The 26,787-nt window shown below is 39.2% G+C and overlaps 1 protein-coding gene across 1 annotated transcript; it reads right to left on the minus strand.

Annotated features, from left to right (window-relative positions):
• Positions 1–19,801: 19,801 nt before the first annotated feature.
• On the minus strand, positions 19,802–21,296 carry LOC120959110 (basement membrane-specific heparan sulfate proteoglycan core protein-like). Its single transcript, XM_040382278.2, has 3 exons — positions 21,155–21,296; positions 20,641–21,089; positions 19,802–20,561 (listed from the first exon to the last, which is right to left on the minus strand). The coding sequence occupies exons 1-3, from the start codon at positions 21,228–21,230 to the stop codon at positions 19,929–19,931; spliced, it is 1,158 nt and encodes a 385-aa protein (XP_040238212.1). The 5' UTR covers positions 21,231–21,296; the 3' UTR covers positions 19,802–19,928.
• Between the last annotated feature and the right edge of the window lie 5,491 nt (positions 21,297–26,787).

The raw sequence follows: 26,787 nt of genomic DNA on the forward strand, positions 1-26,787 counted from the left end.
GCAAGGAGTATTATTTTATTGCTGCACACGACGGCATGAGGATGAAACGATTCACTTTGTAACAGTTCTGTTCATGTATCGTATGGCTAATCGAAGCGGATAGTCTCCAACGGATAGGTTTTGTAATCCTTACTAAAGCATCAGCCCTAAAAGGAGGGAAAAAATATTGTACATAAAAAAATATTGTTGATAAAAAATGCGCACATGGTCCCACAGAATAGCTGTGTGACCTTTTTCATTTTTCTGTTCATCCAATTTGATCATCGCCATTAAACGCAGATTGGTCGTCTTTCATCGGAAAACGAACAATCACACATGTTCTGTTTTTCACTTTGGTGCGGCTTTTTTATGTACATAACTGATTTTTATCACCACAACGAATTCCAACCTACGCAATAATCCATCAACTCAGAAGAAGAGGAAAACCAAATCGGCAAAACCAAGCCAAAATGGATAGTTAACAGCACAACTAGAGCTGAGGGGAACAGAAATGAAGAATCAAATACAAATCCATAACCAGTACAAACTAGACCACACATTGTTGCAAAGAAACATAAACTGATTAGAAAGATAAATGAACTTATCGATTTGCTCTCGATAAAGTAAAGCAAAGATTATTGAATATACTCTTAGTTTCTTTTCCACGTGATTGTACTACATCTTAACATCTTTCTACGCTACTTAAAGCTTGATACAAAATTAGTCTTTAAACCAGGGGTGCTTAAGAAAATCTTCAGTATTCCAACAGTCATTATAGGTTACGGTTGATCCTAGTTCGAAACCTATCACAACATCAAACGCACTCGCCAAGTTCCAACACGTGAACTTGTGTGTCGTTTTCATAATCATATTACCGCTTCAAGAGGTAATTAATATACCACCTTCACGACAAACACAGCCCACCTGACGACAGTCCAGGTTCATCGCTGGTATGCGTCATTAGTTGGCGGTACGTTCTATCCTTAGCCCCCAGGACTGCCGTCAGGTATTGTGTTCGTCGCTTCAAGCGTTATGTTGCTCTACACGCACACACACAGTTGCTCGTAAATTTAGTCGCTTAAATGCGTATAGCTAGCTACAAACCAAAGCTACCAGCATGAAATAGCATCAACACTAACCGCTAGTACCCGCTCAGCAGGCGTACAATAGGTGCATTTATAAATTTTCCCTACCCATCGAGACGGCTCTTCCACTACCGCCATAATAGTTCACATAAGTTTACCGAATAGCGTCGCCTCGAAATGCAAATCGAAATCCAAAACAGTAAGAAGCCATGAGTTCGATGCAAATCGCGACCGGTGCGCGATGCAAACCGGGTTTGCCTGGGTTGGAAAATTATTGAACTCGGTTCTCATTCGCACCGTAACGCACTGGTGTCCGCAGCAAAACGCAACGCTAGCTGCATTCACTTCCGGGCGAAGTGGTGCTAGCATAGCGTGTATTTTAACAGTGCAAATGTGCATTGTGGACCGAAAGAAAAGAGGATGGAGAGGGAGAGCAGGATGAAATAGGCCACCAAAGCCATCTACGGTCATGGCCGGTTTGCTCGACCGCTAACTTATGGTGATCGGTATCAAAACGGCGTCCGAGGATGGCGATTTTAATGTTTTTCGATGACTATGAAGTGACCCTCTACGCACCAGTGCAGCTTGGTTGAAAATAGGGCACTAATTTATGACCAGCAAAGTGGGCGAAGGAACAGCGTTTATGGTGCAAATATTGAAGAGAGACCGGGCGTAAAAGCTTTTTTTTCGCCCTGTATGGCATAATGGGTCAGGTTTTTTGGTACACAATTAAACAAGAGGCTACCTCTGGTACGCTGTACTGCAGGAGATTTAAATTTTTCAGATTCATACACTTTGCATGCGAAAAAATTAAACAGGTTTAAATTGAACTATTAAATTTATTCTACTAAATATGGTCATTTGAATTCAATTCTAAATTATCGGCGTAAAAGAAGACTAACAAGAGGTTAATGAAACAGCAATTCATATTAAATACAATGAAACAACACAGTTGATACCCTTAATGATAGTTGCACAGATCATCATATTGTAATACAAAGCAGTATAAGAACCATTCACAACAATCAGTCCTATCAGTCCTAGTTCTATGACTTCATAATATAAACAAAAGACTTTCAAACGATTTATTATAATTTCCCAATAATACCATTGTAAATCAAATTCTACAGAAATGGGATTCCTAGGCAAAATTTGTTATATATAATGTCAGGAACTGAACAAAGCACTTGAAACAACATTGTAACGTTGTGAAAAAACTGTAAAATTGTGTACGTGGTATGTAACAAAAATATGAACTCTTTTTTGCGATTAATATCGCTTGGTTAATACCAACCAACCTTACCTTACCTTACCTTACCCTTTAAAAAGTTTTCTTACACTCCTTAGGCTATGCATCTATGCGACAGTAACGAAACGTAACTGGTAGAATGACCCATACTTGTTACAATGAAATGTAAAAAAAAATTAAACTCTAAGTTCTGCTTAGTTTTTTTTTTTTTTTTTTTGTCGTTGGAAGAAAACTTAAACCAAACGTTCACAATGGGTGCAGTTTTCCCTTGGGCATTGAAAACGCGCACAGTAAGTAACATTTCTCAACCACAAGATAAACAAACTGAAACTGCTTGCTCGTTTCATAATTCTGATTTGTTCATTTTTTTTTTTTTGATTTGATGTCTTTATGGTTTCGAATGAGAACATTCGTTTACCATAAAATTCTATTCTTTAGTCGTTTTTCGAATTGTTGTCTAGCTGTAGCTAGACCAATGCACAATACTTATATAATACTTCAGTTCGTATTATTGCGCTTTTTTATTGAAGTCGCTTACTTTTGGCTATTTAAATGTAATGTTCGTCAAATTGCGAACATTATTCGCACCAACTCTCTCAAATGCACCTTTCGCTCAAGATTGCGCTCTCCCCTGACACAGTCTAGTTATGCGTACTTACTGATTCATGAAACATCATCGTTTGAACATTATCGAAAACGTACGCCGACTACTCGGTGCCAATCCTTACGTGCCACTCTAATGCATCGTTACCACCTCATCTAAACAAGACTCATTTCCAATTGGATCGATTCAACCCAACGGGGATCCAACCCATCGCAATCAGTACACAAAGAAAACAAACCTAATGAGCTGGAAGATACTGAAACGACCACATCCAAGAAGAGGAAACATTTCCACAACTTTTCGACCCTGTCTGGAGGGTACGGAATTCTGCAGTTGCTTCTAGCCCACTTCTAGCATCCTACCTTTAAGCGTGTGGTGCTCATACCCTTTAGTTTGATATCGTGGTAGAATGGTAAGTATGCATCAACAAGATTTTGTCCACAACATCTCACCTAGTCCTTTATTTTGGGGAGAGAATCTCGATGTAGTTTGAGCAAGCGCAACAATTTGGTGCTTCTGTTTTGTTTTTGATACCAATTGCCAAAGGCTCGATGTCTCATCTATCCATCCATTGCTTCTACTCAATAACGTAGGTCTTCTAATCAATAGTATTCAACCACTACCGGAAATATACACATCTTGTTACACTATTTCGCTCACATGGACGTTTTATCATATGCTGGGATTACGATACGCCTTGGATTATCTAGTAACTAAAGTAACCCTACTTGGTAGGAACCCAAGGCGTTTTCTGCCTCTTGTTTGTGTTTGTCGAACTTTTTCGGTTTGCTCACATTATGTTAAGTATCATCGTCATTCCACACACGTTCTACGTACTATGAGTAACATAAGTGGTGATTGACGTAATCAAAACATGTTAACTTGTAAGCCGTTTCCTATTTTTCCAAAACTCTACCAGCACAGCATGCGACCACGTTGATTTGTTGATTTAAATAGTGGATGTTATCCATGTATTCACTCTAAAGAACTATTTTTTTTTTTTCGTTCTTAAGTGATCTTTTAAACTGTTAAGTTCAAAAGGCATACAGTAAAAAAAAACATTAAAAAGATTATCTGATAACTATTGTTGCTCTGTCCAGACGTCTCTGAACTGATACTGTTTGAATCCTGCAGACAGCCAGTTGATCAAATTCCCTCAAAACACATCCTGTTGACATGTTCATTTAGCATCAACAACAACAAGGAAGGGACCGTATAATCATGCTGGAAAGGTTAATCTTCCGAATATACTTGTTCAATACTTCGACCGTGCGAGTTAAATCGACCACATCTACCTGACGGACAGCAACCGAAATCAGATATCACACTGGCACTGACCTCCTTCAAGCACAGCTACAAACTTATTTCTACAAGGATGCTGCCAGAAACGGCTTAAGAAAAAAAATGTATACATCGTGTTTTTCTATTTTTTGGGAAAATTTATTCCCTCCCCAAAAATGTTTTTTTCCTTATTTACAGAAAATCTATACAAGCTTTTCCGTGCGTATGTTCACCCTGAAGCGTAGCTATGCAGGATATTAAGATTCAGCATGGACCAAATCGAAACCTCTATTATATGATCCACACCAATCGCACACATACATCCCCTCACTCACGCATAGGGGATCTTTTTTGGTTTGAAGTACGGTGGCTTCTTTCCGCATGGAGCGTTCTGAAGGACTACTGGACCGTTGATTTGTTCTTCTCATCTGGCATGAAGATACTGCTCGAAGAAAAGTGAACGGTAAACACCCTAAAGGACCATCTTCTTCCGATTTAGAAATGAGGATAAACCGAATGCGGATGAATCTTAAATAAAAATGTTTCAATCGTTTTGTTTTGTTTTTTTACCAAAATGCGACTGTATGCGGAATCTCCAACACTGAGAATGGTATCGCAAGACAGATGAAATATTGAAAGGTGCCTAAAGCGGACAACACATGTACACCCTTGCGAGGTGATTGATTGGACCGTTCTCCTCCTCCATCGGTAGTGGCACGGTATTATCCTAACATTTCGAACATGATAAAACATCGCTTCCAGTCAACTGGGACGACATCGTTTCGGAGTTTCGTGTACTATGGTCAAGCGTCTTTGAAAAAATGACTTCAGCTAGCTACCTTCAAATATCGTTCTGGACGTGTTTTGATAAGTCCCAATAATACACTGCTATATCTAGTTCCTTCATACTCGGATCATTCGGGTCAGGGCGATCTGATGCAGACTTAATCATTACTGTTATGGTTTCACCACTGCCGACCACCGCACAGCCCTATCAATGGTGTGCGTGTGACCAGAATGAATGAGGGCAAGTTGCTGATTTCCTTTTTGCACCCTGCTATGCATTCTTGATGGCAACGATTTATATTGGAATGAGTAAGATACTCTCGTTGTGTACACATTTACTAGAATCTATTTGCTATTCTTTGTTTTTGTGGGAATTACTGGAACCAAAACAATACTAATACAAAATATATTGTTAAGTAACATTGTTATTTCTAACTAACCTTATTTCCATATTCTAGTAATCTTGAATGTGTGATAAAAATAAATTTTAATTTTTTTTTTTTTGAATATTTTACTGTATTACATTCAACTATGGCCTCAGAAACAATTATTCATATCATGAAGTGTATTAGTTCGTATAGAGCCGCAAGCAAACATATGTTTCATATATTGTATGAAATGTGATGTTTTTGTTACTTTTACTATACACATATACACATACCATACTCCGAGCTTATTACAAATGAACTAACACTTTGCCCTTTTTGTATTGTATATCATTTATCAAACAAACAAAAATTTAGTTGATTTCGCTAAAATTTTATAATGCTTTATGGATGACTTATAATTCTGTCGGCAATATTTTCTTATAGTTTCTACTTGCAATCATATTCTTAAATGTTTACAGTCAATTAGTCAATCTGCTATCAATAAGTCACTGATTGTCAAAACATTTAATGCGACAGGCAAGTCTTGGCCGGCGACGGTCAAAGAATATACTGAAACTGTCGTAGGCATTATATAAGGGTCCCTAGCATTGCAAGCCAATACAAAAATAATGCCATTATTTTAATATAAAGAAAAATATCAAATACTGTTATGAATCAAATTACGCACAGCTTCAAATACCGGACATTCATGCTGTTTTTGTTTAATTTCTTTATATTTTGACTTTAACTTTTGACTTTTAATTGCCATGATGTACTAGAATCAAACAGACCCCTAGCAGGCTTTGATGCCACAGTAAATAATTATTTTGGCGTCCACGTGCGAATTAGTTATCAACTTGGAAACAACAGCGTTTTATGATGTTCTGCTCTGAATTTCATTAAAACACGTATTTAATTCTGTCCGGAAAACTAAGATACATTTTTTCTTGTTTTTAATTCTGGACAGCCGAAGTAAATTGTGGTTCATTGCATAAATTTCTTTTTAAACAGTGATAATAACAAAAAACAACGAAATTTGAAGATGTCTGTGACAAATACGTTGATGGCCGTACGAGAAAACCGTTTATTCGCGTAGCAAATCTAGGGTTCTATTCATATACCAGTATAAGAGACAAAGAGCACTGAAACCCAATTGTATGAAAGACCGTCGTTCTCTCGGCCTAGGAGGACACCGATATCCAGAATCCAAGTAAAAAACTAAAAAAGGTGTAATGTGAGTGTAAATTTAAAGATTATAAAAGGAATTTTGAAGCTGTATGCAATATTGATCAAATCGTCGGTAATTTAAAACATGAGCTCGAAACTGTCCGAAATATGAATTAAAATATCATTGCAGTTTTATGATATTTTGCAATATTTCGAGTTGTAAATACAGATGATTGACTGATTTAAATTGAATTAGTAAGAAAATATTAAATGTCAAAAAGTGTCCGTAATTCAAAGCAGTAGGGTAAAACTAAAATAAATAAAAAAAAATAGCAGAGAAGAAAGCAAACTCTCTTACCTTGCGGATGTACTTTGTCGAGGATGCAGTGCCCACTCAATGCAATATACTCCGGATCAATTTATGTACGCTCCGAACACCAACTCACAACGCTTCGCGTATTCTCACTAGTACATTTTGTGCCAGCGGCTAGGGCATGGCAAGTTTTCCCCGTTTGGCATTGTTGCAACCACTTCAAACCACCATCTGGCAAACAGAATGCGGAATACCTCCACTCACAGCGCCAAACAACGCTCACAAGAACAATAAACTGGTCAACAAAACAATCAACAAACTCTCTCACACGTACACACGCTGCCTCACACACACACACACACTACACAACGCTGGGTATTCGATATGGCACGAACGATTGAATGCCAAGTTGCACAATTTTGCACAATTTCTATTTATTTTCCAATTGCTCCGTTCTCCGTTTGGCCGAGAAAACTGGATACAGAAATCAATATTTTTCACATTTCACTGCCAACAACAACAGCCACACACTGGGGTACTTGGTTGGTACTTTATTTTCCATTCCGACCCATTTGTCGATGCCTACTCGATAGATGATGGTTTTATTTTCACACTGGTTTGTTTCTTGCCACCTAACACAAGGACGGGAAAAACGGAATGAAGTTTTAAAATGTTCCAACATTATTTCAATCATCGAGGCGTTTCATAGCTTTCGACACAATCGATCGATTAGAGGGGATGAAATGATCGACTTTCCACTCTACCCTCCCGCTGTGTGCATTAATCGATACTAATGTATGTTCCAGGATAAGTTTTTGCCAGTCACGTGGTCAATGGCATAATAAAAAAAAAAGAAAATAATTAATCATAACAGCAAAAATAGACTTTTTGCTTGTTTTACGTCTCGAAACAATGCCAGCAAAGTCCAAAGGAATATAAAAAAAACTTCAACACCCCACCGGGGAACTAATTCCGTGTAGCCTCTTCCGCTGACAGATTGCCGTGGGAACGATGATTAATACACGCCACGAAACTGATCCCGGGTAATGGGGGAGGAAGTGGGGGGGGGGGGGGGGGTTAAAATTTCGTTGCACAACGACCTCACGATAGCTAACAGGGGACTATAAATAATTCAAAACCATTTACTCGCCATTCGGGGTGCTTTGGCCTGGCGCAACGCTGCGAAAACGTTGAACATCTCCACCGTGTTTCGTCCTTTCAGGAATTCCGTGTTATACGACGAGATTTATAATCCCACACCGGGTACATCCGGTTGGTAGTATGTGTGTCCAGGTCTCTTCCCCGGTGACCAACGCGTCACAAACGACCCTAGGCTACCTTTAATTATTTTATCTTCCACGAAACAGTACCGCACATCGCGTTCTGCGGTAGCACCAGATGGAAAGAACTGCATTCCGTACGGGTGTAAATCCTCACGTGTAACAAGCAGTACATATGAGATACCATGTTCGAGAGTCGTCTGGCAAAAGTTCCCTCACAAAGCTTAGTAGCTGAGAGCTGCAATCATAGATTTCAAAACATCTTATGGCCGAATTTACTTTGCATTTACTGACAATCCCCACGGATAGGCAACGTCAATCCTCCAGCGGCACCATCTTGCAATCTAAAATTGTACCAAGCGAAGGGCTTCCTTTTTGTTTGATTTTAATTATCGGACCATCGTCACCGTAGCACGTCCAACTGATGGTCTCTAAAAAGCGGATATCCACTCTGCCGGTCCGACGGCTTGAACACATTTATATACATCAAGAATTGAATCAGGACATCCGCAAATCAACATCCGACATCAAACAACCTTCCCCGGAAAACACTTTCAGCAGGGTTTGTGGCGTTGTACTGTAACCATCAAGCATCATCAACACCACCACGCTGTGAGCTGTCCGTGGGAAATCGAAGCGAGGGAATAATATTTGATTCTCTCGCCCCACACAAGAGAACCAAACGAAGAAGCTACAGAGCAACGCGAACAACCAAGGTACCCGTAGCAGTCTCAAATGGAGTGCATGTTAGGAATTAATTCTCTGCCACCATCGAGAAACGCAGAGACGTGAAGTCAAGTGATAAGAGATTACTTCAGAAATACTGCTAGGGAAACACAATCGTCGGTAGGCCTTTTCCCTGCAGCCCCAATCCGTCCCATCCGATTTGATGGCACTTGTGTCTCACGCAAACGGTGGTGCGGTGAGCAAGACACGGGATTAAGGGACACACACTTGAGCTTGGCTGACAAATTTTCCAAGCACGTTCTGGTGAGTGAAAGTCGTCACACATTTACACGCCTCCTAGTCACGCTAGTCTTGCGGTTGGTAGTTGATTCTGCGAGATGTACGTAATACACACGGATGCGAACGGTGTGGCTCTGGAGAATGGAACGATGATTGATGTAAAGATTCGTGGTAGTTCGACCAAGTGGAGCAAAAGGGATAAATATGCTTATTTTTTGCATAAAATAACGCACAGCCTCAACTATATTTCAAACGACCAAAGTCAGCTCAATGCTAATGGCATTCTACGTACTAGTCTTCAAGGAAAAAAAACACTTACTTTACGATGGAAAACATCTCTCGACTGTCTACTTTTTAGGAGCTTCTAAAATTGTGGCCTTTCCTTCATATGGACACTTTTTATCTACCACCCGCAGCTGCTTCCACGGAAAGGTTCAATATGTTTCATACTTTCTCCGCTTTCACAACGCAACGGAAAGTTGAGTGGTGTGTATAAAAAATCAAACCTCACAATTCAGTTTGCATTTTCCGTTTCCGGTACAAAAAAAAACTCGAAGACGCTTCTGTACCAAACACGTCGAGGAAAGCTTTCTCCAAAAGGTGATGATGATGAAAATGGGATTAACTTTGGTATCTGCTTTTGCCCTCGCATGAGCTGGGGAGTTTTTTCTCCCTCTTTCCTCTTAAGCTGACCGAAACTCAAAGCCGGATTGTACACAATGAATAAGAAACACCGAACCCTGCTCCACTACTTCCTGCCTGAGCCGTCCCCAGTTTTGTCGCCAGAAGTGTGTGTGTGGCTTGTGCTAAAGGGCCAAACAAACTTATGACATAAAAAGGAAACACGGTCGCTAACAGAAAACTGTAACCGTCAGCTGGTGACGGAAGGCTAAGGTGAAGAAGAAAAAAACACACACCAACTCCAACCAACTCCATAACACATCCACAAAAAGGCATTAAACCTTTGCGTGAAATAGTTCTTCCTGCTTCACATTGTTTAATATCCCGCAGACGCCACCATCCAGTCCGGGATGGTTTGCAACTTTTTTAACGTTTTGTTGTTGTTGCATGTGTGTGTGTTATATTCCTTTGGAACTGGGACTTCTCTTTTAAAGCTTCCACACTGTGACGAACGGGTTGCCTGTCGAGTTGAACTGTGAGACGAATGATGATTTTTATCGCATCTGTTTGCTACAAACAGAGATCGTTGTTGCCACGTGCACATTTTCTTCTACTGGTCGGTTATAATTTTGGCTTTTTTCTATCATTTTTGTGAAGTTTTCTTTTTTTTTTCTTTCACACACACACGCACGTATTCATCAAAGTATTTCACATAAACTGGCGAACGGAAACAGTCTCACATATGTGTGTTCCATTCACATCCGCCAGCAAATTATCGTCATATTCTTCGCTTTTTGTTGGTGCTGTTCTATCCTTCGTGTGTGAACAACGGAAATGCGTCGTCACCTAAATCCTGTTAAAGACACCGTACACGATGACCGCAACTGTTGGGCAATGTAAGACAGCATGGCTCGTTTTCTTTGCTCCTGTGCCATCACAGTTATATCTTGTGTGCGACGTAACATTTGCTTCGGATTGATGGTTTTCTTTTCTTTTCTTTTCATTTTTCTTTTTTTTTTGCGAAGGTCACCAAACGAAACCGAAACACGTTCACAAACGATCCACCGCAGATAACGCACAGGACACAACGGCGACGGAAAAGCCTCATTTCCGCTTCCGTGAGCACCCTCCGGTGCTGCTGTTTTGTTTTAGAGCGACGGATTAACCTTTGCACACATACATGTATTTATTTTTGTTTCTTCTACTTTCTTCTGCTTTGTTCTATTCCGAGCTGAATTCGTTTTGTTTCTGCTTACTTCACTTAGCAGCTAGAGCAAAAAGTATCGACGCATTAAAGAAAACAATTTAACTTTTTTGTTTACAAAAGTTTTCTCCGAGCTAGATAATTCCAAGAATGCCACAGTTGTTTGTTAAGCTTTTTACAGTTTTTTCTTCTTCTGTTTAGTCGTTTCTTCTCTTATATACAACAACAAACACTGCATTACCAACACAAGCAGCTTACCGTTTTGACAAAAGGCGTTTCACAAACAAACAAAAGTTCCACATTTTGCTAGTAAACAACTAAAAAAAACGCATGTCATTTTCTATTAATATTGCACGCACACACAACACGAAAAACTTTCATCTCAGCACCGGCTTTACGACCGCAGGTTCCGCCGAAATCCTTCTACTCCCCATATTATTCGGTAATAATTTGCCGTTTTGCGAAAGAAAATAATCCTACGTCATGGGCGCACGTGGAGCAACTCTCCACAAAACCGACTCGCCCACGGAGTGGACACCCGTTTTAGGTGCGGTTTTTGGCAACCTTCACGAGCACACTTTGCAATACTCCGATTGCTTTGGGAAAATCCTTAAGTTGATCGAAAACTCATATCTAATCGTCAATTGATTAGAAGATTATTGTACTACACTTAACATATTTATTAGACGTAATCACACAATTGTAATCGCTTACTCACAGCTTCGAAACACTCTGATTCACTGGGAAAAGGCGATTTATTTTACGCTCTTAAAACATGCACGCAACGCGATACGCAAACGAACGGCACTACCGTGGGTCGAGCCTTCCTGCTGAACGGACACGCACACTCCACGAACGGGTACGAACTTCTAACTACCCATCGGGAGCCGCAACCGATCCATTAAAACCGTCGTGTCCTTTTGCTTCTGCTCGCTCTCTGTCTTTCGGTTTGTCCCACGCCAGACAAAGCCGAGGCCCCGTGTCCCTGGTGAAGGTTCTCTCCAAAAAAACCGAACCAAAAATCTCTCCCGCAGCCCAGAATTGTGTGAGCTTTTTAACAGCCGAACGTACGAACGTGAAAGCTTTTGCTCGAGTCGTATCAGCATCACCAGAAACACGAGTGACGATTCAGTTGAGCAAAGCTTAATAGGGGAAAAATGGACAACAACCAATGTGGCAAGCTACTGGGAGAAAATTCTAGTACTTCGCCGGGTTTTTGCCTGACGTCAAAAAAGGTTCCAATGAGAGAGCTGTCCTGTTTCCCCTTTTCATGGGTTGTGAGAATTGAGCAAAGAGAGAAGTTACTAGGTTTCACTCACTGGTCCAAGGGGCCACCTGCTCTGCTATAACCTTTGATTGTATTTGCCAATAACAATCCCTGACACATCTTTAAAACACAATGATTTACTTCGCATGATACGACTCCTAAGGCACTGTATAATTGTAGCTTCAAATGTATTAATAGAATTAGCCGTCCAACGCGCACAATATCTTCAAACAAAACCCACATTACACTTATTTTGATACAATTTTTTCACGCATCACTGCACCTGTGAAAGTACACGCACCCTATCTCATCGACGTTCCGTACACACATGCAGCTTGTCCTGAATCACTGAAATCTAGTGCCTATTCTCTCCCAATTTCATCTCAGCTTGTTCTATCTCCTTTAGTGTAACGCTCTCTGCTTTATCCCGTTGCCCAGCCATGTTATACTGTTGTTTTGATTAGGAAGCAACAATATAACAGTTTGAAAATGCGTTTTTGCCATCTTACATTATTCGTTAGATGCGATTTGTTTGTTTTTTGTTTCTTTTACGTAAATCTATAAAATACCAGAGAATTGTATGAAACAAATCCTTTTTTGCTATTTTACCATGTATCTACTTCTTATGGAATAATGTAACAAGTTAATGATTCATTTTTGTTTATTATGCTTTTTTCTTCTTTTAAACACTTGTCTGAACGTCATTTTTGTTTGAATTACTTTGTATCCCATTGCTGGTAAATTCCACGTCACAAAAATGCAGTTTGTATAAGCGGCAGATTCATTTTACCCAATATTGTTAGTATTTTCTGTTCCATACTGTTGTTTACCTGTAGTTCAGGATTAGAAAGTATTTTAAAGGATGCGCAATCTAGCAGAAATAAAAAGTTTTTGGATAATATTGTCTATTTTTTAACCCATTTTGATTATATTATTTTATGTTGAAAGTCCTCAACACATTCACGTTTCTCACTCTTTAAATGAGTATCCAAGTATTGTTTATATCTAACCATCTAAATGTGAACCCTTTTGGTCACTAGAAGATGCAACATGCTGCTTTATTTACGCAGAAGGTATAGCTTTCGAAACTTAAAAGCTTTGTTTGTATATGCTTTTGAAACTTATTCATGTAACCAGATAGTCAGTTCTTATTCATTTTATTAGGTCGTTCGAGTTGACGACTGTACCACGGGGCCACCCAAGTATGTACTGTTATTACTTGCAGACGAGTATATGCTATCTATATTCTTAGATTAATATCCTTATTCCATGCCCTGTAAATAGGTAAACGTATGCTTGTCATTTCAGTTTAAGTCTTCAAGATTTCATGTAAAATATTCCTGAATATTTTATTTTATTTTTCTGCTTCAAACATCTTTTTCATTATCGTTAACAAAAAAAATGTTAAATAATTCATTTTGATAAAGTTTCCTATCTTGATTGTCTAACTAAAGACTAACAAAATTATTTGTCTAAATTAATAAAAATCTTTAATTAACACTTAAAGAACATAAGACAAGAATTACAAGAAAGCAGTGATAAGGAAAGATACATGATTAGGAAAGTAGAATGAAGAAAGGTTTTGACAAACTATATTTTTTCAACCTGAAATGAAAGCCTAGAATGAAACTAGTATATAAGTTAAGTATACAATTGCATAATAAGAGATTGCATGATTTGATATTTTGTTATAGAATTAATTCACGGAACGGAAATTCCAAATGCTTAGTTGGTTTTACTCTCACATGTAAGCGGAAATGATTTGGTAAAAGTCTTCCACGAACATGATTTTTCAACGTTATATGCACAGGTGTTTGACCGTTCTTAGAATCATCAGAGCCTGGCTCGTGCATGTGGATTATTCTGGGAAAAGTTTCTTAAAATTTCACGAAACAAAACGCAGCATATGCAAATGGCGGAAATGGCGGTGCTTATTCGACGGAAATGAAATATTCTAAATTGCTTACAGTTGCTTCCTTTCTCCTTTTCGATTTCGCATTCGTTTAGCTTCGTTATTTTGGCCGATACTTGGAACGGCTGGCTGGAGGAAAATTTGCAAGGAAATTCAAATTAGGTCACCTCAGTCGCGAACTTTAAACAACGCCAACCGGCAACGTTCGCCGCATATTCACCAATTCACGCGCTTGTTGCAATCGGGTGCAGGTTGCGAACCAACATCACCACTTCGGCAAACAGTGTACTCAAAGCGTCCGTTAGCTGCTGTGCACCGTCGAAGGTGTAAGATGGGCATGGTCTAAAGGGTGCAGCAACCGGTGAACACGAAAATATCGGAAATTATGTAACCAACCAGCACACACACAATGTTTGAGGCCGAATGTTTATTTATGAATCCTCGCCAACATGAATATGCATCGGAGCGGTTCACATGTACTCTGCTCCCCCAGAAGGGAATAACACGCGCGAAACAAGGAATCCGGGAAAACGAATCTGGCCCATCCCCCTACGTTCCAATCGAACGCTGACCGAAAACGAATCCATGTTCAGCGGCCGTCTGCTAATGTTTTGTTTGCATTCGATTCGCGGTATTGTTGTGCGATGGAATTCCATTCCATGCTCTCACCGCCCCCTTTTAAGCCCCCCTTATTACTTCCACAGTCGGCAGTAGTGCTGGCAAATCGACTGGCAAGTATTGGAAATCTTTACAACAAGAAGAGAGAGAGAGAGAGAGAGAGAGAGAGAGAGAGAGAGTGTGAGGAAAAGAGAAAAGTACCGGGACAAAGTAATCGAAAGGGAAAAACCACGTTAAATGAAACGGAAGCATCGCGATCTGTATGCACGCTCGCTACAAATCACTTCATTAGTAATGTGACTACTTCCGAGTCTCGAGCCATGATGCTTGAGTAGATGTGTTGCTCTACTTTGCCAATTACGGTGTGTGCGTGTGTCTGTTTGGGGAAGTGGGTGGTGGGTCAAGAGTACCGTTTCAATTCCTACCATCCGGCTCAGGAAACGCTACTGGACCGCTGAGTTTGTAGTTATTTTTAAACCTTTCAATCTTAATTATTGGTATTTTAGTGGAACTAGAATTGTTAGAATTACCAAGGGCTGAAGGTGACTATTTATAAGAACGTACTCTATGAATATGGAGGAGCAAATTCACTGTATTGATTATTTTAAACGAGATGCAATCTACAGATCTATCCATTATAATTCAATACATTTGAATATGGCTACTCGTTGATTATACTACACCTATTATAAAAACCTTAATCTTTTATTTACTGAGTATGCTAATACGCACGTTCATAAACAGCAACTGAGTATTTTAAGTGGGTCGCGTTTACAACAGGTAATGTGTAATGTCTGAACCTTGCGATAAAGCGGTAAAAACGTTAGCCTCAATCATTTAGTATGATTTGGATTGCTCTGCATACGTTCTACAGTTCCTATGCATACGGTGCGAAGCTGTATGGAGAAGGTGAAATGTGGACTCCACACCGTAATACATGCAACTAAACATGTGCCATTAGTTCCAAAATTATGAAATTTTATTTGAGCAAATGTAAACTTCATTTAAAACAATGATTATTTGTTATACTTGAAATTTTTGGTCATCGTCATGTCACAAATTTCTATTAAACTAAACTATTAACCACGGACAATAAATATTAATCTGTACTTTAAAAATACATTCAAATAATTTTAAGATTATTATTAAAAACGATTATTATATGAGAAATCAAATAAGAAATCGCAAGCATTGAACGAAGCATTAGATTTTTGATGTTTGAAATATTTGGCGGGAATACTGGTAAAACGGTTTCCATAAAATCAGGAAGTTAAGACTTTTCACCAGTTAACATTATTTTATTATCAGTTTACTGTTGATTTGAGAAAACTCTTTTAAAATAATAATGCCTGAATTTCTATTTCTGAACTGTGATATAGAATTATTTTCTAATGCATGCTTCCTACCACCATGAACATACATCAACACCTCATTAAAAACGTGTAAAAACGCCTTGAATTAATATATTAGATTATTAGTTTTACATGCCGTGGCGACACATTCCTATTTAAGCATCCCATACACATACATATCGTTGCGGGATTTCCAACAGATAACACATCATGCCATTTTGCTTTAAGCGGGCTATAACCAGTTCCACGAATACGTACACCACTTACATCCAATCTGGATGCAGTTCTCCGATGACAAGAACGCAAGATACTCCGTCATTCACACATTATGCACAATAAATGTACCGCTTCAATGCACTGCTATATCCACAAATGGTATGGAAAAGTAAACACTTCCTTTGCACGACAAAAGGAACGAGGATCGTCATTATCAGTGTCACTCTTCACACTCTTAAATAAGAAGACACCCAGCGGTGTATGCGTTGGGAGATGAAGTGGCTCACGAAGCTCTAAGTATACAGACGCGCGTGAAAGGATATAGATTACTGCGGTACTTCTGAGTGGAGCAATTTTCCATCCCAGCGGGGAAGTAAAAACGAAGCACGACTCACTGAATGTAATGTTGATTTGATGGAGAATGGTTTGCAAATTGTACTACTTGCTGCACAAAGCAAATCATGACTGCGTACAACGCCAGACACTTGAATCTCTTTCAGGGGCTTTCAGGGGCTAAATTGGGAAGGCACAGTTTAAGAGCTTTTTTTAAACCCGTCCAAGTTAATCATAGCTTGATTACTAGCCCACTTGTAGGTAGAACGTTAGGCCACCAATGTGTTCTTAATTTAAGGCACTTCTGATTACTTACGCTGCATTTCTAACATTTGTTATTTGTTATTGTAACATGGATATTGCAGAGCTGATGGAAGAGCCGGTGATACAATTGTTTCAGTTTTTTTTTTGTTAAATTAACTTTCTCTATTTCTAACCAAAAATAACTTCAAATTTTGTGCATCACTGATGTATTTGAAATAAATGATTGGAAGAATTCGTTAGGCAGCAGTTCAAATGTGTAATGAGCTAATGTAAATATTTCTTCTTGTAATTCATGTGTCTTCTTATAAGATACAACTTTTAAATTATAAAATTAAATGAATTGTTAAAGGTTCTAAAACCTGTTTCATTATTTTATTTATTATTCAACAATACCAATCCCGGGCATAATGTTTAAAACCGGACAAATGAAATTGAATAACATATTAAAACATTGTTTAATCTTACGATTTCGGATAATGTTTTTTCGCGTTTCGGTGTAAGTTTTTCTAGAGTTTTATATTTACCGGGTGTTATTTCTCTTATTGCACAATTAGAAGATAGTTTATTTCACGAAATCCACTTATACTTATAAACTAATCGATCGTGCCCGAAACCTCCGAACTCAACGAATGATCTTCGCGTTTCGTTAAACACGAATCAACTGACAGCCCAAGTGACATTTGCTCGAAATTGTTTTCCCATATCTGCTCGATTAGTACTCGATACGCCTGAAATTGTGGATTTGTGTGTGATCAAGTGTGTTGAACGCGCTAAAATTTGGTGAGTTCGTAAATTAGACTTGCTTCTATCGATTGACGATGCCGTCGAGCTCATTTTACACACATAGCTTAGATTTTTGATGAAAAACAAAAGCTAATTTTGTCTGACGTTATTTTATAAAAAATTAATATTATTCAAGTATAAAATGGCTACCTGACCAACTAAAACGATAGGAAACATCATTTTCGAGCGAATCTAGAAGAAAACAACGAAAAAGCCGCATCACAGTTGATTTTAAAGGCCTTTTTCTAAATTCCCTTAAACTGGTGCAGTTTAAGGGAAGTTTAAGGATCCAGTTTAACGGAATTTGCTCAAATTTCCGATTATTTGTGCTCGAAAATGTCAATTGGGAGGGCTTCCATGCCTAAGCCTGAACAAACATATGTTTTAGTAAAAATTGTCCAAAAGGTCGTTTTCTTCTTTCTTTCTTCGTTGGCTCAACAACCGTTGTCGGTCAAGGCCTGCCTGTACCCTCTTGTGGGCTTGGCTTTCAGTGACTAAATGATTTCCCCCCATAGCAGGATAGTCAGTCCTACGTATGGCGGCACGGTCTATTTGGGGATTGAACCCATGACGGGCATATTGTTAAGTCGTACGAGTTAACGACTGTACTACGAGACCGGCTAGGTCGTATAGGTTGCCCATAATCCAGCCCAGAACAGAACTATTCATTTTTCTGTCTCATGTCCGTCCCTACAGAATAAAAGAACACAGTTTCACTGGTACCAACATGATTCCATGACACTACTTTCTAATGCAGAAGAACCTAATGTATGTGGCAATACCCAATTACATCCTTTATTTTTGTCAACTATTTTTAAAACAGTCACTAAAGATTCCTTTTTTTATGACGCATTGTTTGAGCAATCTTTTAATTGTGTAATTTATTTATTTATAAAGTGTTAATAATTATTAACAACCGATTCGCGCAGAAGGTGTTGTTCCCTGTAATTGCCTACAGAGGGCGACGCGGTAAATGCTTAGTGTGGACAACGTCCAACACTGATCGGGCCGAGTACTCCCGAAGGCTCACGATCGGGGCTACGGGAGAGAAGAAAGTTTACTCTTTCGCTTTAGCCCGAGACAAATGACGGATTTTTTAGCGTCTCTCAATAAAATTCTAACTTAAAGATAGCTTAAAAAACGCTTGTTTTTATTAATAATAATTTACTGCGAGCGAAAGAAAGAGTGCTGTTGTTAATTTCTCAAAACAGGGGAAAAATAGGAATATAGAATATGGTGTAGCCCTATATTTAATGCGTTTCGAATAGTAAAAGCTGTTTTTGATATGTATTTTTACAAACAATTTAAATAACCGTATGACCGTTTGGCTCCGAGTTCCTATGCATATCTCTGTTCAACAGACATTTCCAATTGTATAGTTAGGTCCTACTATCCTTTGCAAGATTAATTGAGGAATGTAACTAGGCATCAGGATTCGGTACTAGGGAATGCACGCATGCATCCAACAAGAGATGTTTGTTTGACTGCGACCGCCAGTTCAAGCGTAAGCGATTACAGCGACCTCTACACTAGATGACTAGATCAAGTGAAGTAAGACCTGTTGGAGATTCGGTGTCTACATGCATAGGAAACTGCAAGGGACCGAGCATGCTGGAAAATTATAGTTAACTGAGTCATTACCATTTCAACGTGCTCTATTTCTAACACCTCCAATCTGATTTTAAACACAAGGGTGTTTCTATCGTTGAAGTAGGATCGATTCTATATGAGCAAGTTTAGTTTAGTAAAGTCTCGTTAAATGATCGGATAACAGCAAACGTGAAAATGTTTTCTGATGACATCTCACAAAATAATCTTCAAATATATGTAGACCAACTAAAGCGGAATACAACGAATGCATACTATAACGCAACAATAAAAACAAAAATTCAAAATCAACGTCCTCATAAAGGCCTAATTTGTGCTAAGAAAATGGTAGGAGAGGGAAATAAATGTTTATTATTTTCAATATTGTTTGTAACTTAAGAATAAATAGTCAAAGAATGCAGTATGCTTTTCATATGCATAACCCACCATTTTAATAAAGTCAATCTTAATATTTTGCCAACAAAAATCACATTGAAGAATATAATTTATATTTACTTCAAACAGTATGAAAGATAAGAGAGAGACTAATAAACTGAACAGTTCAATTGAGCGATCGACCCGAGGAGGCTGCCTTAGCAATAATTGTTTTATAAAGCCTTTATTAAATTTTAAACACGCGAATGTTTGATGGGTACCATTCTTATTTTACAGCATAATTACTGTTGTGCTCGATCAATTCTGTCGATAGATTTTTTTGTGCAGTTCCCAAAGCTCGGGAATGCTTAGGCAAATCCCCTCCGGACTGATTGAGTCGTACGTTCGAAGGTATCCTTTCTCACACCGCTCACAGGACAATCCACCGTAGCCTGGATGACAGTCACACTCCTCGACAGTAGTCACTGTACCCAACCCTTCATCATACGATGAAGCCATATCAATGGAAAGTATATTTTCCTCGCTGCGCGTCCGGTACCTTCCACGGATGTAAACCGAGTGGATGTTGCTTAGTGTAGACATAAAGATGAACTTGGTCAGCTCATCACCTGAATCTCGATCACTTAGCTCATCAATCGCTGGTAAGAGTTTCCAGTTCGACTCCTTCAGAAGCACCTGCACTTGTCGCTGGTCGTGTGATGTTGGCAGAAAATATCCAACCGCTCGATGCATGTTTCGCTTGTCGACCATGACCACACACGGTTTGCTGCGATCAGTATAGCATTCTTCAGTAACAGGAAAACGCATATAGCCTCCGTAAGCTGTGATCAGGTTACCAAGCAAAACTGATAACGGAATACGGATATATTTGGCACCGGATGATTCACCGCCCAGCCTTACTGCAGTCAAGTTTGACAGATCGTATGTTTTCTACATGATAAAAAGTGAATAAAATCAGGAGCTCTGTAAATAACCCTAACATAGCTTGACATTTTTGATGTAGCCTTACTCTCATTCGGTACAGATCAAGGGCCATCCGACAACGTTCGGTCACTCCCGAACAGAAACAATCGTTCTCTACACGATTTTTTCGTTCAAAAAATGGTGGTGGCTCATCTTGTACCTTTGCTATGCGTTCCTCCGGCAGATCCCGTTCAACAGCTCTCGTGACTTGCACATTAGCGGAGAATATCAAACGCGCCTGACTATGCCGACTACCATCTCCTCCCCATAGATCATATCGTCCAGCATCTTCACGTTTTACCGAGGGACAAACCAGCTCACCATAGCTGGGAATGCAACGCGACTTTGAAACCGGCCGACCATTGAAGTACCATACTGGATTGCACAAGGGTCGATGTCCGTAGTCATGCACCTTGAGTTTGAGTTTTTTCCCCTCCGCTATCACCACATCAAACGTTGGAGTTGTTTCGTATTCCAACGAGACATCTTCGGAATCTGAAGAGAACAAAACACTATTACTTCGCAGTAATATTTGAATCAAGCAAAATTAAGTCTCTTGCCGTTGCAATTTACTAAAATACACAATGGGAAAAGGAGTCCCACAACAGCCAAAAGTTTCACACAATCATTCCACATAGTAGAGCTGAATCTGCTACTGCACTATTCTGCGTATAATGACTTACTGATCATATCGACACAACGCAACAGATTACAAGCTGCATTTACAATTGCAGATGCAGTAGCCATATGTAACCACCCTTACAAAGTAACAACAAGCTGATAAGGATGTGTTTTGCGTTTCTGGTTGATTGCACTTGGTTTGTACCATAGTGAAGGGAGAGTTGAGTTAATTTGTTGCGATACTTGTAAATATATGATTCACTGGCTAATCGCTTCATTAATTTCATTCATATTATAGAGTAAAATATCAGTATTTCAAGTGACGGTTTTCCTGTTTTAAAATAGACCACGGTAATGTGTTACATGAGTAATGATCTTTACCTCTAAGGAAACACTTGTTTTCAAATAGCTGAATATGGGGCCCTTCACGATTCTAGTCAGTTTTTTGTATCGAGTTTGACAGTTGGAGGCTGAAATCATGCAAACACTCCATACAAAACCACACATAAAACTAGCCTGCAATTTTCAGTCTAGATTATTCTAGCCTCAAAGCTAGAATTAGATTCGAAAATGGCAAAACAAGGTGGTGTTTACATTTATCCCAAGGTGCATTAAAGAGACCTGGTGATGGAATCTGGAATCGAAGTGTATGTAGTCCAGGTGGTCTCATAGAATGTTTTTTAAAACCAAGTTTGAATATCACTTTTCGACAGGGTGGGTGAATTTTTTTGTTCAAACAAGTTGAACAGAGGAGGCTTGACGGACGGAGGCTTGACTGGAGGCTTGACGAATACACAAAACACTCTTAAAATCTTCATTAAAAAGCAGAAGTCATACAAATCAGCCCTCTAAATTCATACACCTGGGGATAAGCCCACCTGTATATTATACCCACTTAGATAGCTGCTCGAAAACTACTATACAATGAAAACAGCTGACAGGCTGAAATTTCAGCCTACGAACTTAAAACGGAAAGGACCCCATTGTCAGTTTTATTTGATTTCTCCACATTTATTGTGAGTAAAATATTTCAGATAGATGAGAAACAAATTTTAATTGAACAATTCAAATTGTTCATCATTACTTAAAATGAATGATTATATTTTCTCCACCTTCACTGTTTAAAGCATTTATTACTTATTATATTGGTGATTAATATAGCTAACCATATACACACGTACAACTCAACAAAAATAGGAACCCCAGTGACACTAAACACAACACTAACCTAACATTATGTTGCATATACAAATACTTTACTCCAACAATGTGAAAACTGTAGTTTTTGTCGTCTTCGTCCCACGATTCCTTAAAACCCGCTTATTTTATTCTGCTCACGTTCATTTACAGCTTCCGTGAATAATCATTTCAGCCTAATTGCCAATTACGTTTTAAATCGATCAACGATGAATCGAACCATTAGTAACACCTTTCAAGGCTATTCGAACGGATATGCATTTCCGGTGCGGTTGCTTGATGAGTGCATCCACCCTTGCGATTGTCCTCGAGGACGGTTTCTTGGTAAGCAGTGAAACAATGTCAGCGATATAACCGTCGGACGGAAATAGGAGACAGAAACAGTAGATACAACAAAAAAAAACAAAACTCGTGCCCTGGTAACCCAACCCAAACCAAATACCCAACACCCGATACCCGATGATCCTTTCCCGCAGCTACGTTGCACGTTGCTGACACTTTTTTCCTATCATATTGCTCTATCTCTTCCCATCAGCCGTACAGCAGCAACAGCCGACAACAGGCCGACATTGTTGTAACAAGCAACGGATGCATCGATAGCCGGGGGAACGATGTGCTCATTGCACGGGTTTCCGATACGGCCATGTTGCTGTGCGCTAGAAGTAGCATTGAATGTGTGTTATTTTTACATTAACCACGGTATCCCTCTTATGGGGTATGGCGCACGGCTAGGTGAGCTTGAGTCACCTGTGTGCCGAGCTGTTTGGTTGGTGTTTCCTTCCCGCTATAACAATTGGATGAAAAAGAAGTTTCGGATGACGGATAGGGTGTGCTGGAGTGAAAAGTTTGTATAAGAATTTAGATTGTCATAAATATTGACACATCAGGATCATATTGGGGATTAACAATTATTTTAAATCGTTTTTTATATGAGTATGAATGGCATGGAGCCGGTCTCGTGGTACAGTCGTCAACTCGAACAATCGTCGTAGTGGTACAGGCAGGCCTTGACCGACAACGGTTGTTGAGTCAAAAAGAAGAAAAAGAAGATGAATGGCATGAGTTGACTAACATGCTTAAACATAAGGTAACAGTAAACATCTAAATAAATATATAAATAAATATATCCAGCTATCTCTCAATCAAGTACAAATTCAAGCACGAGTTGCTACATTTTAGTTATTTCTGTGCATTGTTGCTAGTTCAAGTACATTATTAATACATTTTAGAATATGCGCTCAATTTAATAATTTAATTAATAAAAATAACAAAGTCTCTAACTCTATTTTTCGCAAAAGATCATGTGACAGAGTGCATAAAAATGTCTCCTATTTTTATTTTTCATAAAGCAAACTTTGAATTAAATTCGTTTTGAGCTTACTGACGAGACGTAAAATAAATGCAAGACTCCATGTTTATTTACCTTCCAATGAATTATCATTTTGTCATCCGATCCAGGCATATTCATTACAGTTTTTTTTCACCTGCAATTCAACTGTATCGATACCTCTGGTTCATTTTCCTGTGATCTAACCACGAAAGCCGGAGGTGCTTCATCACTTGTTTGATGGCAAGTGACGAGGTGTAAAAAAGCATCCATTCAACCCGCAACCCCTTCAGCAGCAGCAGCAGCAGCAGCAGTGGCATCAGCAGCATACAACACAGCTACAAGTTACACAGCGAGAAAATGTGCGCTTCGTCCCGTCGTTTGACACAGCGGAACGCAGGTTTCCCGAACTTTTTCACACCCTCATCGGACGCCACACAAACAAAACGGTGAAACGTGGCAGAAAATTATGTATGCTTCTTATCCGCGTGGCTTTCGCAGCCTTTCACCCGGCTAAAGGGCAAACGCTACCAGTTGTGTGGTTTACGGGGCCTGCCGATAAACTTGCGTTCTTCCTAGCAGCGAATGCGGTGACATGGATGGGAGCAAAATTATACAAGAGCAGGAAAAAGCTGAGAGCTATTGGGACTGTATAAAAAAAATACAGGGAAAAACAAATAGCATCCAATGTGCTACAGAAGAAACATCTTTCCCGCCTGGAAGAACATCCATTCCGTAGCGGCATTTCGTTCATTAACATAAAGCAAACATATTTTTAAGCAAACGATGTAATTTATGCAGCAATGTGTTCGATTCATCGTTGATGTTTGTTTTTTTTTACTTCCATCCAGCGTATGGTGAGAAATCATTTCCACTGTGAGCTGGAAAGTGGCGGGCGGAAATACTGAAGGCTGACTTTGAACTCTTCCAATTGCAAAGAAACTTTTTTGTTTATCTTGATAGAAGTTATTAATATTTGGGCGTGTATTTTGTGTTGCACGTGTCTACAGTCCGAAAAACTTAATTTAACAGTTTTTTTTCCATAAGTCTCGTGCTCATGTGATAAGGATAGTAAAGTAAAAATATTTCAAAAATATAGACTTCCCATTACTGTTATTATTATATACACTCACTGCTTCTTTCAATTTACGTTTCTAACAACATTTAAAGCTCAATACAGCTGTGCCTGTCTGTATTTAATGGAAGAAATCAATACTCTTCCATACACTCTCCATCTCCTCGGAGGTAAACACCTTAAAAAAAAGCTATACCATCCTGTACATTGCTAAAAGCATCCGTTTCCTGTTTTTTCTCAATCCACTCCTTCTTCCGGAAACAGTGATCTGTTAAGAGAAAAAGGAATACATACCAGCTATGCTGTTGACGATGCAACAGACGAACAGACACAAAAAGTGTTTTCGAATATACCAAGATGTTTTGTTTCAAAAACATGCTTACAGCAAGTGTAGCTGAAATCTTACTTTTGCTCATGCGATATACTTTGTTCGCCATAGCCTGACAAACAACCCATTTTTTCCTAAAGGGTGCTCCGCACTGTACATGCAAAATAACCCCTAACAATCGTCTATTAAAACCGATACAGATGCATCAACCGTTCCGCTCGACAACCGGTACTGGATGCAGTCAAGGCAAGTCACATTGACCAGACATGCAAAACGGTACCAGTACGAATGCAAACCGCTTTGCGCCTTTCATGCACTACCCAGCCGACAATCTTGTTAAGCGGTAGTAACGAAGGCAGTAAGAAAATCGTGATGCAGTTTAAATTAATGAACATTTTGGACTTTAATGTGTTTCATATTTTATATTTTAAATTACCATTGTGAACTGTTACCTACGTAAACATTCCCAAAACCATTCAGCTCAAACGTTTGCAACCAACACAACGTTGTACGTATTACATCAAACCTTGCTTTGCATTGCTTAGTGTAACATGTCCATTGGGAACCGTCTCCCACTGTGCAGGAAGCGTAAGCTTAAGGAAGAGCGTTTTCTTCGCTTGGTTGCGTCCCTGCGACATCCCCTCTTATCCGCTCATAAAAAAACGTCTAAACGTCTGCAAGAGACTGCTGCTACTACGCTGGTAGAAATAGGTAGCATTCTAAAGTCTCGTTTATTGGAAAAGTCGTTCGTCTTGCTGTGCGAGTAGGAGTGCGTACAGAATGTGACTTCGAAGCAAGTCGTTATCAGATGCGCCGGCTTGCATTCCAATAACAGCAACCGTAGAAGAAGACTCAGAAAAAAGGACTCCCATTGCGGACAAAGAACACACCGGGAGGTGGGCTTTAAGGGAGGGGGGCGTTCTGTCCACCACACCCTCTTTTCATACTCATTTGGCGCGTGGCTTCATCAAGATAGACCAAACAAACATAACTATTCACAAGAACGTGAAAACCGGCAGCAGTTATTGTGCACCGGAAGTCGAGCCCCTGTGAAGTGGAGCAAGCGTGAGCTGGGATCGATGGATGGTATGAAAATTTGTTTTGCCATTATCGATGCATGTACGACATAAATTATTGATCGGGGACGGGGATAATGTTTGCTGGGCTCCCTGGAGCTTCAGGTGCAGGACTTAGCCGCCCCTCGTGAGAAGGGGAGCATGTTAACAAGCGCCGTTAAAGGTTTTGTTTGCAGCCTAATTTCTATGTTGCATCATCCTGTTATGAGCTCCAACTCTGACCTGAAGGACTGAACAGTGGGAAACAATGTCTTCTATGTTGAATGATATTAAAAGTGCATTCATTTAAGTTTAAGGATGTATTATTGGTGCGCAACAAACTTTTTTGAAACAATAAAATTATTATTTTTAAAATATTTGAAATAACAATAATTTAACAAGATTTTTTTCTATTTAGGAGGTATGGATATTGTAGTTAAAACAGATAACGGAAAATGAAAAATAATTAAACAACATTATTGAACCTTTCCTGTGCTGCATCAATAAAAATGGACCGTATTTCATCATTATTATACAGCAATGATACCGATCGAAACTTGTGAATACAAACGAAATGTATGTTTCTTTTG

This window comes from Anopheles coluzzii, chromosome 3, assembly GCF_943734685.1.
Source record: "Anopheles coluzzii chromosome 3, AcolN3, whole genome shotgun sequence".
Classification (NCBI taxonomy): domain Eukaryota; kingdom Metazoa; phylum Arthropoda; class Insecta; order Diptera; family Culicidae; genus Anopheles; species Anopheles coluzzii.

Excerpts from the sequence above, each read along its gene's own strand:
- LOC120959110 (XM_040382278.2), bottom strand. The coding sequence starts at position 21,230 with ATGTGGAATGATTGTGTGAAACTTTTGGCTGTTGTGGGACTCCTTTTC. Across the intron at positions 21,090-21,154 it reads TATTTTAGTAAATTGCAACG|ATTCCGAAGATGTCTCGTTG; the intron begins GCAAGAGACTTA and ends TGTTCTCTTCAG. Across the intron at positions 20,562-20,640 it reads TTGATCTGTACCGAATGAGA|AAAACATACGATCTGTCAAA; the intron begins GTAAGGCTACAT and ends TTTATCATGTAG.